Source organism: Pristis pectinata, chromosome 3, assembly GCF_009764475.1.
Source record: "Pristis pectinata isolate sPriPec2 chromosome 3, sPriPec2.1.pri, whole genome shotgun sequence".
Lineage (NCBI taxonomy): Eukaryota > Metazoa > Chordata > Chondrichthyes > Rhinopristiformes > Pristidae > Pristis > Pristis pectinata.
The window spans coordinates 121,144,390-121,160,039 of NC_067407.1; the positions used below are offsets into that span (position 1 = coordinate 121,144,390).

A 15,650-nucleotide genomic window follows, 5' to 3' on the forward strand; every position below is an offset into this window, starting at 1 on the left:
ATCCAAGTAATTTATAAAAATCACAAAGAGCAGGGGTCCCAGAACAGATCCCTGCAGAACACCACTGGTCACTGACCTCCAGGCAGAATATGCTCTATCTACCACCACCCTCTGTCTTCTATGGGTAAGCCAATTCTGAAACCACACAGCCAAGTTTCCCTGGATCCCATGCCTCCTGACTTTCTGAATGAGCCTTCCATGAGGAACCTTATCAAACGCCTTACTAAAATCCATGTTCACCACATCCATTGCTTTACCTTCAATGTGCTTGGTGACATTCAAACAGGCTTGTGAGGCATGACCTGCCCTCAAAGCCATGCTGACTGTTCCTAATTAGCCTATACTTCTCCAAATGCTCATAAATGCTGTCTATGAATCTTCTCCAGTAACTTGTCCACCACTGAAGTAAGACTCTGCCCCCTGACGCCCCCGCCCCCCCCCCCCCCCCCCCCGGCCAAAAAAACAATATCAAAAGCAGTATACCTGTTATTCAGGGGAATGGCCACGGCCACAGGGGTACTCTGCACTACCAGCCTATTCTCCTTCTCCTGACAGTCATCCAGCTAGCTGCCTCCTGCAGCCTAGGACACAGGTAGAAGACTATATGAGATACTCTGCTGATTTACTTTATCTGCTTCAATGTTGTCTTGAATAGTATTTGGCATCCATTATGTGTATAGACAAATTTTATTCACTAATGCCACATTTTTGTCTCCATATTTGGATCACTTGGCTCTCTAGCTCCACTCTGAATCAATAAACTAATTTCTTTAAATAAAAGTCTCGGCTTAAATTAGTTAAATTGATGCATATCTTTTAGGCCAAGAGTACTTATAAGCATCCTGTTTATGTACACCAGCCAGCATTCCACAACCAGTTCCAGAAATTGCTTTTTATTTTGATTTCTTTAGGGGAAAATTCAGTGTGTTTTGGCACAAAACATGATCTGTCCAGAGTTGGGTAACAAATAGTACATTTTTTAGTAGTTGTAGCAGTCTTGAATATGTGGTATGGTGAGGATGTAAACCAGGACCCCTTTCTTTTGCAGGACCCCTCCACTGCCTTGTTTGACAGGTATTTGTGGTTTGCAGAATATAATGGTGATCCATAAACCAGGTTTTTCTAGATATTCTTCCCAAATCTTTTGCTCTCTTGAGAGCTGATTAGATTAATACTTTGTTTTGACTGCAATGTTTTTTTACAGTCCTGCTTGAATTGGAGAAGTTGATGAATGTTCTGGTGGTCATTTTTCATTCACTGTATTTAACCAATTTTTGTTCAACCTCCAATATATTTAACAGCTTCTACAGTATATAAGTTTACTTGTTCAGTTTTAGTACTTTCTCAACCTCTTTTGCTCTACCAGGAATGTGGTAGTGGCCTGTTTCTGCGCTGCAAGTTCTACGTAAACTACGTCTTTGAGTTAGTGTTAATTGTAGCTCAGCTTTTTGTAACAAAGGGGTTGGCTGAAAATGCCCTCCTTGCTATTCATTTGTGTATTCAGTCATCTGTTATGTACAGATGTGGTAAACTCCTGGCTATTACTATCTTTTTATTTATTTGTTTATTGGAATATGCTGTGGCCAAATTAGGTCCTCTGACTTCCTACAAAATAACAATGACTACATTTGGAGGTGGGTGGGGGGGGGGGTGGCGGTGGTGCTGTGGGGGAACAGGGGAATAGTCTCTGCTTAGGGTTGTGAATAATACTGTTCTAACAGAAGTTCATTTTGTTTTCCTAAGGGGACTTCTGGTCATATTCTTCTTTTGAGTCTCTTCTTATCACACTTCTTTCTTAATTTTTTTTTGTATTGAATTTTCCTCCTCTTGGAATTATTTGGCTTTTTATGGAATTTTATTCTATCCTGTTCACTCATTGATTTAAATGAGCAGTTAAATGAAGTCATGAAATTGCTTATCTTTCACAGCTTGTTTTTATTTATGGCATGACTAAAATTATTGGCACACAGACTACTCATCTGAGGCTTTCTTAATAAACTTCAAATAAACTGCCATGGTAATTGGAAAGCTTGTATGCATCCAGAGGTTGTGGTCCATGTTGGTACTAACAAGTTGGGTTGAAGCCCCAAAGTTTCATTTGCTATGACGAAGGATGGGGGACAGATTTGGAAACTGTCTTTCAAAGAACAGATTCGTAAGAACCAGTAACATTTAATAGTCATTTTGAGCAGGTTGATGAGAAGGTGTCTGTTAGGTAAACTCTTAAAAATTTTGGGGGGGGGGGTTTGGTGGTGGGGGAAGGGACAGAGTCTCTAAGCACCTGAGCTGTTCTATTTGGCAACAAACATGAATCGATGAATGACCTATGGTTCAGCTTGTCAAAACAAACACTGTTTCCTTTTATTTATTGCATCCTTGCAGGGAGAAGGTTGACTAGCTTCTGACTTTTTTTTACACCATCTTCAACAGCTGACGTCTCCTATGAAAGTTGAGTTTTCTGTACCTGTCGCAATATGAACTTCATAATGAGGGGTTTTCTGAGCAAAACCCCTCATTAGCTGGAGAGTGCAGGATTAAAAGTGGTGGTCATGGAAATAGTGGTTGCATTGGTTGTCGTTTGCTAAAATTATGTGGTTATGCAACAGTTCCTGCAGATTGGAGGGTGGAGAGAAAACTGGAAACTTGAGACCAGTTAACTCAATGTCAGTAGTAGGGAAATCCCAGAATCTATTATAAAGAACGTGATAAAAGGATGCTTTAAAAAAAAATGGGTTTGGGCAAAGTCAGTGTGGATTTATGAAGGGAAAATGGTATTTAACAAATCTACTTGAGTTTTTTTGAAGATCTAACTGATAGAATAGATGAGGGAGCATCAATGGATGTAATGTATTTGGATTTTCAGGCTTAAAAATTCCCACATGAAGATCTTTTTCAACAAAATTAAAGCATGTGAGTTTGGAGTAATATACTGGCATGGATTGAAAATTGGTTTACAATTTGGAATTAATGGGTCTTTTAAAGTTTGGCAAGTGGTGACTAAAGCAGGGATTATTGCTTGGGGCCCAAGGCATCTGCAATGTTAATCAATGAGTTGGATGAGGAAACCAAATGTAATATTTCTAAATTTGCCAAGCACAGAAAACTGGTTGGAATTGTGAATTGTTAGAAGGATGTAAGAGGCTTCAAGGTGATTTACACCAGTTGAATGAGTGCACAAATATATGACAGATGCAATGTAACCTGGATAAATATTACTCACTTTGGTGGGAAAAACAAAAGATCTAAATTTAAACAATATTGATAAATTGGAAAATGTTGGTTATATAAAGGGATTTGGGTGTCTTACACTAGTTTCTGAAAGCAACCAGTTAAGATTCAGTTAAGAATGCAAAGGGTATGTGGAACATGCAAGAGATTTTGAGTACAAGAACAAGGATATCTTGCTACAATTAGACAAGGCCTTGGTGACACCACACCTGGATCATTGTACAGTTTTGGCCTTCTTGACTAAGACTTTGTTGTTATTAAAGGAGTATGCAGAAGGTTCACTAGACTGTGATGTATGAGGAGGGATTGGGCCAATTAGGCCTGTAGTCCATACAAGATACGCTGACAGTGTAGGAAGGATGATTCCATGGTATCCTAGTCACAGGATATGTGATTAAAATATTTACAAGTGAGGTGAGAAGGAATTTCTTCACTTGGAGCACGTTCTGGAATTCTCTATCACGAAGGTTATGCAGGCTTGGTCACTGAATTTGAAGTCATTTCTTGACACAAGCCATTAGGAGGTCTGGGAGAATGGGAATATAGTATTGAGTCTGAAGACCAGCTATGGTTGTGTTGAGTGGCAAAACAGACTTCAAGGGCTGAGTAGACTACTCTTGTTTTTGCATTTTGTTCTCTGCTACCATAATCACTTTTTGTTGAAAAGAAATATGGAATGGTTTTCATGGCTTCACCATTAGTCATAGTCTATCCACATTAAAACAGCAGTAGCTCTTGAAATATCCTAGAGGAAGAAGGAGAGACATGTCTGTTTGTCTTGCTGCCAAGAAGCTTCATGTTCAAGCCCTAGGTAATGGTATTTTGTTTGTCTTTGAAACTATTACTGCTGTTTTTTTTTCCTGTTTTAAGAAGTCATCTTCACATTTCAACAATGCTTTTGGTTGTTATTTTTCCCCTTATTTTCAAGTAATTTTTCTGCATGATTCTTGTGTATGAAACAGATGTAATGTATTTGTCGTCTTTTGTATGAAACAAATTTCTTTGGTTGGATTCTTCATTTGGCATTCTTCGTCTCAGCAGGGGATTGTCTGTGTTCTCTTGTGATATTTACTGTTCTTGGAGAATATAGAACGTTATTGGTATTGGTTTATTATTGTCACTTGTACCGAGGTACAGTGAAAAACTTGTCTTGCATACCAATTGTACAGGTCAATTCGTTACACAGTGCCGTTACATTGAGTTACAGCACAGTACAGGCCCTTTGGCCCACAATGTTATGCTGACATTTGATCCTGCTCTAATATCTATCTCACCCTTCCCTCCCATATAGCCCTCCATTTCTCTATCATTCATGTGGCTATCTAAGAGTCTCTTAAATGTCCCTAATGTATCTTCCCCCACAGCCTCTGCCAGCAGGGCATTTCACTCACCCACCACTGTTTTTAAAAAAAAACTTGCCTCTGACATCCCCTTGTATTTTCCCCCAATCACCTTAAACTTATGCCCCCTCATGTTAGCCATTTTTGCCCTGGGAAAAAGTCTCTGACTGTCCATTCGATCTATGCCTCTTATCTTATACACCTCTATCAAGTCACCTCTCATCCTCCTCCTCTCCAAAGAGAAGAGCCCTAACTCACTCGACCTATCCTCGTAAGACATGCTGTCCAATCCAGGCAGCATCCTGGCAAATCTCCTCTGCACCCTCTGAAGCTTCCACCTCATTCCTATACTGAGCCGACCAGAACTGAACACAATACATCAAGTGTGGTCTAACCAGAGTTCTGTAGAGCTGCAACCTTACCTGGCTGCTCTTGAACTCAATACCCCGACTAATGAAAGCCGACCCACCATATGCCTTCTTAACAACCCTATCGACCTACGTGGCAACTTTGAGAAATCTATGGACGTGGACCCCAAGGTCCCTCTGTTCCTCCACACTGCTAAGAGTCCTGCCATTAACCTTGTATTCTGCCTTTTAAATTTGATCTCCCGAAGTGTATCACTTCAGTTTTCTGGGTTGAACTCCATCTGCTACTTCTCAGTCCAGGCAGAATACGCACCATCTACCACCACCCTGTCTTCTTTGAGCAAGCCAATTCTGAATCCACACAGCCAAGTTTCCCTGGATCCCATGCCTCCTGACTTTCTGAATGAGCTTTCCATGAGGAACTTTATCAAACGCCTTACTAAAATCCATGTACACCATATCCACTGCTCTACCTTCATCAATGTGCTTTGTCACATCTTCAAAGAATCCAGTCAGACTCATGAGGCATGACCTGCCTGTCACAAACCATGCTGACTGTCCCTAATCAGCCTATGCTTCTCCAAATGCTGTCTCTAAGAATCTTCTCCAGTAATTTGCCCACCAGTGAATTAAGACTCACTGGCCTGTAATTCCCAGAGTTGTCCCTACTCCCTTTCTTGAACAATAAAACAACATTTGCCACCCTCCAATCATCTGGCACGACTCCTGTGGCCAGTGAGGACGCAAGGATCATCACCAAAGGCGCAGCAATCTCTTCCCTTGCATCCTGTAATAACCTTGGATATATCCCATTTGGCCCCAGTGACCTTTCAAAAGTTCCAGCACATCCTCTTTGCTTCTTGAGCAAGGAGACAATGAGACTTTGTTATTGTGTACTATACATTTGGATAGCCTGCAGATAAACACAGTTGAGGTGTACACATTCTAAGATGGACCAAAATATCAGAGATGCTGACAGCATTTAAGAAGTGTCTGGACAAGCACTTAAATTGCCTAGGCTAAAAGGATATGGGCCAATTGCTGGAAGGTGGGATTGATGTGGATAGGTGCTTATTGGTTGGCATGCATGTGGTGGGCTGAATGGCTTGTTTCAATGCTTATGACATTTAAGCTCTCACTTCTGTAGACGAAAAGGAATGAGTGAAAAGATCTGTATCAATAAAGGCAAATAGGTGTTGTTGCTGGGTTGAATTGACTCGATGATTGTTTCTATCCTGAAGTCTGTCACCTTTAATTTTGGAACTTGGTTTAACAGTTAGAAAGATTACAATTTAATTATTAGGCATTTTGAGAATGAAATTAATGCAACTCTACTTCACCTGAACAAGAAAACAGTGAGTTTCAAAATATCAATATTTGGAGTACTTTGGAATATCTTGTATTTAATGGGCTGCATTCATGCAGGTTCCTTGAGTTTGGGTACAAAGCAATTGATATCAAAGTCAAAATGAGCCTTACCAAAAATTTTAGGAGTTTAAAACTATTTTAAAGACATTAGTTCTTGAAGAACATCACTGAAGGGCAAAAATTTGAAATTATGTTTTAAAAACATGAGGTGAGAACATTTTAAGCCCAACCATGCTTATTATATCAATAAGCTAGAGTGTAAGAATTAAACTGATCCACAAATCTAACTGGCTTTGATTCATCACTTTGTATTTTCTTGAATATACAGGTTCAAGAAGCCCAAGAAAGACATAAACGAATTGAAACTGAGCTCAGGGAGAGATTAATGGTGCTGGAGAGAGATGCTGTGCAACATCATGATGTGGTTGATGGGTTGAAACAAAAATACATGGACACCATAGAAAAACTCCAAAATGACAAAGCAAATTTGGAGGTTAGACCTTTCATCCTTTTTTTTTGTGCATGAGCTTTTATCTTAAGTTGTCCATCTCTCCTTTGTTTTTAAACTCTGCAACATGCTAACTTTAAGAAGGAATTTGGTACAGAAACCTAAGGCTGCAACTCAAGGGTTTTTCTTCTCAAGAGAAATATAAAATCTCCAGTGGTGTTGCATGGATGGAATCTTGAGACCTGTACATAGTGGTCTCCTGCATTTTTCAGTTTGTTTCTGTTCTCAGCATTGCACTAGTTTGCAGTAAAGTTTACTGCATTATACTGCACCTATAATTTGCAGAATATTGTGGTGGTGTGGGCTAAGAGATAGTGAGATTTTTTTATGTGTAAAGGGAGGCAAATAATTAGATATTGTTTTGTGTATTGCTTGGTAATTAAAAATAGAGGATTTAAATATGATCCAAAAACTGATATCAGATAAATCCTCGTAAATTACAGCTTTGAATCACTCCAGTATATTGCGCTGTCAATGGCACTTGCAAAATTATTCAGTTGGATTTTATTTGTGTAAAAAGGTTTTTGCAAATGATCCATGAAGTTTTACTGATATAATAAATACTAATCCAGAGTTTGAGAATTATAAATGAATCAGTCATTAAAATGTTTGCAAGACTATGGATACTTTTTGTTTATAAAAGGACCAAAAAAAGGATGGTCCAACTAGTTCATTCTGATCACAGAACTTAAAAATTCTTCTTGGCATCTGGCCTCCTCCTTGTTTGTGAACTTTGTATGAAGAACTTTCTAGTTCTACCATCCCTATCCTTTTCTAATGACCAACCCAAATGAGTCCAATTCCTACCAGACCCTTTTTATAAACATCTTGTATATTTTAAGAATCACTTTATACCAGGAAAGTTACCCATGCTGGCAACTAGCAACAACTTCAAAAATTATGAATGGGTATGTTCTTTTCACAAAAATAGGACATATCCAATCCAGCTAATGAACACCCAACCATTCTGCATACAGATTGTCAGCAAAATGAAGAGAAGTGTCATTGACAATGCTACCAAGCAGACTTACTCACTAATAATATGCTCACTAAAACCCAGGCTCCAATCCTCATCGTAGTCTTCTGCTGAATTCTCACTGCGGGAGTTCCACTGGGCAGTATTTTTGGTTCAACCATCTTCAGCTGCTTCATCAATGACTTCCCTTGCTGCTGACTTCACAAAGTTCAGTTCCACTTGCAATTGAAGCAATCCATGCATGCATGATATTCAGATTTGGATGGTTAAGAGAGTTGTACTTAAGATCGATGGCAGCTGCCACTTGCTCACAGGTCTTATCACAAAGGACACTGGTCTGGCTGAAAGCAGAGTAAGAACAGTGATTGGTGCATGGTACAATCTATTTCAAATTTGGATGAGGAGATCAGGTGCAATATATACAAGCATGCTGAAGATAGAAAGAGGCTTTGGGGATTGCTGGTTTGTCATACGAGGAGAGATTCATCAGACTGGGTATATAGTCTCTTAAGAATGAGAAGATCTTATTGAAACATACAAAATTCTTACTGGACTTAACTGGGTAAATGTGGAGTTGATGTTTTCCCTGGCTGGGTGTCTGGAACCAGGGGTCTCAATCTCAAGAGGCTGGCCAGCCAAATGTATAAAATGAAATTTCTTCACCCAGGAGGTAGTGAATCATTGGAATTCTCAGCTGTGGAGGCTCAGTTGATACGTGTATTCTTGACAGATTAATTTTTAGATTTTAAGGATATTGAGGGATATGAGGTTAATGCATGAAAGAGACATGCTGGTAGATAATCCATGATCTTAATTAATAGTGAAGCAGACATGATGGATTGAATGACTTCCTCCTGCTTCTGTGTTTTTTTTAAACGAGAGTAGGAAGAACAGAAGTGGGTGTAGGAAGGTGAGGCTGTTTTAGAGATGGAGCTCAGATCCCTGCTGGAATCCTGGGCTGCAGGGTATGGGGATATTGAAGTAGTACCATATAAGCATTCAAAGTAACCAAGAAGTGGATGAGAGCTTTAACAGTTGAATAGCTGAGGCAAAGAGAAATCAGTGATGTTAGAGAAGCTTTATTTATTTGCAGGTTGTGAACATGAGCGCCAAGGCCAATATTTAATGTCCATCATGATTTGTCCTAATTTCCAAGCTATTTTCATGAGTTTTTATGCATCAACCATTTTCCATGTGCCTGAAGGGGAATTTGTCCAAATTGATTAAGGATGAGGGACTGATGTCCCCACAATGAATTAAATGTGTTTCTAAGATAATCTGATTTGTTTTGTGCCGCAAGGGTCGGTGTTGGGGCCTCTCCTTTTTACCTTGTACATCAATGATTTGGATGATGGAATAAATGGTTGTGTGGCTAAGTTTGCGGATGACACCAAGATAAGTGGAGGAGTAGGGAGCATAGAGGAAATAGAAAGAATGCAGAGGGACCTAGACAGTTTAGGAGAATGGGCAAGGAAATGGCAGATGAGATTCAATGTTGAGAAATGTGCAGTTGTACACTTTGGAAGTAGAAATAAGCGGGTAGATTATTATCTAGAAGGAGAGAAGATTGATAGTGCGGTAGTACAAAGGGACTTGGGGGTACTCGTACAAGATACCTTAAAAGTTAACCACCAGGTTGGATCGGTGGTTAAGAAAGCGAATGCTATGTTGGCATTCATCTCGAGAGGTATAGTGTATAAAAGTAAGGACGTGTTGATGAGGCTCTACGCGGCGCTAGTGAGGCCTCATTTGGAATAGTGTGCGCAGTTTTGGGCCCCACATCTTAGGAAGGATGTGCTGACGTTGGAGAGGGTTCAGAGGAGATTTACGAGAATGATTCCAGGAATGAAAGGGCTTAAGTATGATGAGCGTTTGTCGGCTCTTGGACTGTACTCGCTGGAGTACAGAAGGATGAGAGGGGACCTCGTAGCGACATTTAAAATGTTGACAGGTAAGGATAGAGTAGATGTGGCTAGGCTGTTTCCCTTGGTGGGCGTGTCCAGGACCAGAGGGCACAATCTTAGAATTAGAGGGTACAGTTTCAAGACAGAGATGAGGAGAAGTTTCTTTACCCAGAGGGTGGTGAAATTGTGGAACTCCTTGCCACGCACAGCAGTGGAGGCCAGATCAGTGGGGGTATTCAAGGAGGAGATAGACAGATATCTAAATAGTCAGGGTATCAAGGGATATGGGGATAAGGCTGGCAAATGGGATTAGAATAGTTTTTTTGTTTTTTTTTCTCTCTTTTTTCCCACCCCATTTCTTTTTCCCTTTTCCTTGGAGCAGACTCGATGGGCCGAATGGCCTGCTTCTGCTCCCTTATCTTGTGATCTTGTGACCATTACAGATGCTATTTATTAAGTTCAGGTTTATTTAATTCGTCCAGCTGCTGCAATACAATTTGAATGTCTCCAGTTCATTAGTAAGAGCATCAGGATTATTAGTCCATTAATATAACAATGGTAATGTAAGCTGTAGATAAAAGCGAGGGGTCTTTGTAATGGAGTTGAATGTTGAGCTTGAGTTGAATATGTTGCACAGCTGGAAAAAGTGGAGGCAATGATCATGAAATTGTTGAAAAGGACGCAGAGTATTTAGTGCCGCTGAATACAGTGGTGTTTGTCTTTGTGTTGCTTGACTGGAGGAAATTGTAACTCATCCAAGACTAGTTGTTTGCCAGCAATTTTTCAGCACTGTGGTGATGGAGGGCTTGGGTGTTGTGCTGGAAAGAGGAGAGCCTGGTGCTATTGGGAGTCAAACCTGACACTACCTCTTCCACCCCCCCCCCCCCCCCCCCTTTTCACTACTCCCCCTCCCAGTTTGAGGGAAAGAAGAAAAGTGGTCACCAAAATTTTTATCAAGTTAAGATTGGAACTGAGTAAGGGTTGTCTGCCTGAGCTGTCACCAGTGGAGATTTCTAAAGAGGTTGATGTGGTTGAGTCCAATGGTATAGAGGAGAGAAAATTAATGATAAAAGGATGGCATATACATACTTGGTGTCATTTTCACCAGTCTAGGAAGGTTGCAAACGTGATTTGAGAGATTCAAATGTGGAGTTCCAGGAAAGATGTGTATTGTTTTGGAAATGTGATCAGCACTTCCAGGGATTTGGGGTAAGAAAGCCAGGTTAAAGATGTGGTAGTTTGTAGTAGCAAGAGATTTAAAGTGAGTTTTTATGAAAGCACTTATGACATTGGCTTGGTGTTGGATGCTGCTTAAGGAAAGGAAATAATTTACAGTGGCACTGAGCAAGACACCAAGGGAGTTGGATGATTATCTACATATGCACATGTAGAATTAAAAAAAATACTTGCATTGACAAGGATTTTAAGTTTTTCTAAAATATGGAATATTTTCACAGGTGAAATCGCACTCATTGGAAAGAGAAGCTAAAGATTGTAGACTTCGGGCAGAAGAATGGTAAGACAAAGCCATTATTTAATTTGCTGTTTTGTTAATACTTAAATCTTTACAGTATATCATATCAATTGAACCATTTTAATTTCTTCATTTTTAAATGCAGCCAACAACAACTAAAGAATGTACATGCTGACCTAAGTAGGCGATTAGACCAGTCAACAAACATCATTCAAGAAAAGTTACCTTTTAATGATACAAGTATGTCTCTTTCCTGTGATTGCAGTTTTATAACATGCAATATTTAGTATATGGAACCTAAACTGAATCATTCTAACTTCTAAGATTCCACCAGTTTTTAAGCACTAAGTTATTTCACATAATCTATTAAAGATGCATGAATATACTAAAACAACCTATCCTGGAAGCACCATAGAGATGTACTGGACATTTTGTGAATACTTTCATGAGGATGATGGGTTTTGTTTTATTATCTGTCGTGGATAAATTCAGTTTTGTTAGCTGTTTTGAGTTTAAGTGGCTCATTTAGACTGCAAAGCACGAAGATGGAAATTTGGAGTGCATGCACATTTGTTTTCAATGTATTTCTTATTGCTTAACACTTACTAATTTAATATTCCCAAATAGGGCTTGCAGAGTACTACACATTGGATGTACCCATTCACGACAGGAGGCATCAGGTGCGTAATCAAGATATTGATGTTGGGGACTGTTTGGTGGAGACTTTAACCTTTGAATATAGGAACAAAGTAAAACTTAAATCTGGCGTGGAAATTACAATTGTTTTTCAGCTCTGGTCAACATTAGGACATAAAACCTAGAACAGAACAGTACAGCACAGGAACAGGCCCTTCTGTCCAGGAAATGTTGAACTAATTAAGCTCATGATGCCTGATAGTGCATCATGAGCCCAACTGAGTTTTTCAAGGAGATGACAAAACAAATGAATGAAGGTAGAGTGGTGGATGTGGTGTATATGGACTTTAGTAAGGTATTTGACACGGTTTCCCCATGGTAGGCTCATCGAGAAAGTCATGAGGCATGGGATCCATGAAGACTTGGCTGCATGGATTCTGAATTAGCTTGCCCACAGAAGGCAGAGGGTGGTAGTAGATGGAGAGTATTCTGCCTGGAGGTTGATGACTAGTGTTCTGTAGGGATCAGTTCTGGGACCTCTGCTCTTTGTGATTTATTAGAAATAACTTGGTTGAGGAAGTGGAGGGATGGGTTGGTAAGTTTGCAGATGACATGAAGGTTGGAGGTGTTCTGGATAGTGTAGAAGGTTGTCATAGGTTACAACGGGATATAGACAGGATGCAGAGTTGGGTGGAGAAGTGGCAGATGGCGTTCAGTCTGGACAAGTATGAAGTGATACACTTTGGAAGATCGAGCTTGAAGGCAGAGTATGAGGTTAATGGCAGGATTCTTAGCAGTGTGGAGAAACAGGGATCCTGGGGTCGAAGTTCCTCAAAGTTGCTGCTCAAGTTGATAGCATGGTTAAGAAGATGTATGGTGTGTTGGCCTTCATTAGTCAGGGTATTGAGTTCAAGAGCTGCGAGGTAATGTTGCAGCTCTATAAAATTCTGGTTAGACCCCACTTGGAGTATTCTGGTCACCTCATTATAGGAAGGATGTGGAAGCTTTAGAGAAGGTGCAGAGGAGATTTACCAGGATGCTTCATGGAATGCATCTGTGATAGCTTTCTTGAACAGCATATTAATGAACCTACAAGGAAAAGTGCTATCTTAGATCTAGCCCTATGCAATGAGATGGGTAAAATTAATGATCCTTTAGTTAGGGATCCTCCTGGAAAGAGTGATCATAGTATGATTGAATTTCTCAAACAAATGGAGGGTGCAATAGTTTGATCTAAAACCAGTGTATTATCCCTAAACAAGAGAGACTGCAACAGGATGGGGGGGGGGGGGGGGGGGGGGGGGGAGGTTGGCTAGCATAGACTGGAAACACAGGCTATATGGTGGGACAGCTGAGGAACAGTGGAAGACTTTCAAAGAGACTTTTCACAGTGCTCAACAAAAGTACATTCCAGTTAAAAGCAAGGACAGTAAGGGTGGGGAGAGTCAGCCATGGATAACTTGGGAAATAAAAGAAGGTATCAAGCTAAAAGCTCATGCATATAAAGTTGCCAAGAGTAGTGGGAAACTGGAAGATTGGGAAAACTTTAAAAAGTAACAGAACTCTAAGCAAGCCATAAGGGAAGATAAATTATGAAAGTAAACTGGCACAAAATATAAAACCAGTTAGTTAAAGTTTCCATAATTATATAAAGCAGAAAAGGGTGGCTAAAGTGAACATAGGTCCCTTGGAAGATGAGTAGGGGGTATTAAATATTGTGTAATGCGGAAATGGCTGAGGCCTTGAATTATTATTTTGTGTTGGTCCTATAAAACATAGGAGTAGGCCATCTGGCCTGCTGTGCCTGCTCCGCCATCGAATAAGATCGTGGCTGATCTGGCCGTGGACTCAGATCCACCTAACTGCCTTTTCCCCATAACCCTTAATTCCCCTACTGTGCAAAAATCTAACTGTCTTAAATATTTTTAATGAGGTAGCCTCTACTGCTTCCCGGGGCAGAAAATTCCACAGACTGACTGCTCTCTGGGTAAAAGCAGTTTCTCCTCATCTCAGTCCTGAATCTATTCCCCTGCATCTTGAGGCCATGTCCCCTAGTTTTAGTCTCTAGTTACCAGTGGAAACAACCTTCCTGCCTCTGTCTTATTTATCTTTCATAATTTTATGCTTCTATAAGATCCCCTCTCATTCTTCTGGATGCCAGCGAGTATAGTCCCAGGCAACTCAATCTCTCCTCGTAGGCTAACCCCCTCATCTCCAGAATCAACCTGATGAACCTCGTCTGCACCACCTCTAAAGCCTGTACATCCTTCCTCAAGTAAGGAGATCAGAACTGCACACGCATAATGGGAAATAAGCAGGTTTCAAGGACTCTCTTCAATGAGGGAGAAGGAACACTTCAAGGTTGCTTCAGGGTATTTAAAGTATAACAAGAGATAAGAAATACACACACACACACACACACACAGTTTCTGACTTACTGTTTTGTACATCGTGTAAAATAATTGAGTCTCCAAAGAAGGGGACAGAAGGATGTGAGACTTGTTATTTTAGAATTACAACGACTAGTCTAGAGAACCTGAGGTCCTTGGCACCGATCGCGATTTCGGTCCAAGGAGAAGTCCGAAGAACTTCACTACTCACACTTAAATAATCAAGAAAGCTCTCACTTCTTTTCTAATCTTCGCATTTCAGTCAGCTGCAATTCTAAAATTAATTATTTCTTGATGAATTTTAATTGTCAACTGAACCAGTCTCGCTCATCTCTAAGAAAAAACAGGTTACCTTGTCATTACACATTCCTTAATGTGTCACGCCTACATGCTACAAGGCCTCAAGGACCCTATGAATCAAGACCTTTTTGTTTTAGTTGTCTTCCTGATTAACATTCCTGCTCATTGTGGAGACAGTGGGCTGACAACTCCACTTTGAGTAAAAAAAGATCTGCTTTTAACCCTCTCATTACAGTGCAGTAATCCAGGTGCAGCCTCACCAGTACCCTGTATGGTTGCAGCATAACCTCGCTGCTCTTGAATTCAATCCCTCTAGCAATGAAGGCCAACATTCCATTTGCCTTCTTGATAACCTGTTGCACCTGCAAACCAACCTTTTGCGATTCATGCACAAGTCTTCATGGTGAAGGACACATCTAACATGCCAAAGAGAGATGTTATGGATGCAATGGGAGGTGAGGACCACGATACAATTGCTGTCACTAAAGAGGTAGTGATGAGCAAACTAGTGGGCCTAAAGGTAGACAAGTCCCCTGGTCCTGATGGGATGCATCCTAGGGTACTGAAAGAAATGGTGTGAGTTATAGTAGAGGCACTTGTGATAATTTACCAAAATTCTCTGGACTCTGGGCAGGTCCCTGAAAATTGGAAGACAGCGAATGTCACACCACTTTCTTAAAAAGGATGTAGGCAAAGGGTGGGTAACTATAGGCCAGTTAGCTTGATGTCTGTAGTCAGGAAAATGCTTGAAGCTATCGTTAAGCAAGGAATAGTGAGACATCTGGATAGAAGTGGTTCCATCAGGCAGACATAGCATGGATTCAGGAAGGCAGGTCCTGTTTGACAAACTTAATGGAGTTCTTTGAGGACATAATGAGTGCAGTGGATAGAGGGGAACAGGTGGATGTTGTGTACTTGGATTTCCAGAACGCGTTTGATGAGGTTGCCGCATAAAAGATTTATCCATAAGATAAGGATGCATGGAGTTGCGGGTAAGGTATTAGCGTGGATAGAGGATTGGTTAACCAATAGAAGGCAGAGAGTTGCGATAAATGGGTGTTTCTCTGGTTGGCAATCAGCAGGGTGCCATGGGTCGGTGCTGGGCCCACAACTGTTCACGATATACATTAACGATTTGGAAGAGGGGACCAAGTGTGG

At 40.5% G+C, this 15,650-nt stretch overlaps 1 protein-coding gene across 3 annotated transcripts in view; it reads left to right on the plus strand.

Annotated features, from left to right (window-relative positions):
* The window catches only part of ppp1r21 (protein phosphatase 1, regulatory subunit 21), a 72,711-nt gene that overhangs the window by 18,464 nt on the left and 38,597 nt on the right, over positions 1 to 15,650 (plus strand). For 2 of the 3 annotated variants that reach the window (XM_052011407.1, XM_052011405.1), the window contains 4 exons: positions 6,633 to 6,797; positions 11,150 to 11,208; positions 11,312 to 11,406; positions 11,794 to 11,846. In XM_052011407.1, the coding sequence (XP_051867367.1) occupies positions 6,633 to 6,797; positions 11,150 to 11,208; positions 11,312 to 11,406; positions 11,794 to 11,846 (372 nt within the window). Of the gene's footprint in view, positions 1 to 1,002; positions 1,075 to 6,632; positions 6,798 to 11,149; positions 11,209 to 11,311; positions 11,407 to 11,793; positions 11,847 to 15,650 lie in introns of those variants that run through there. The other variant, XM_052011406.1, reaches the window with a different exon arrangement.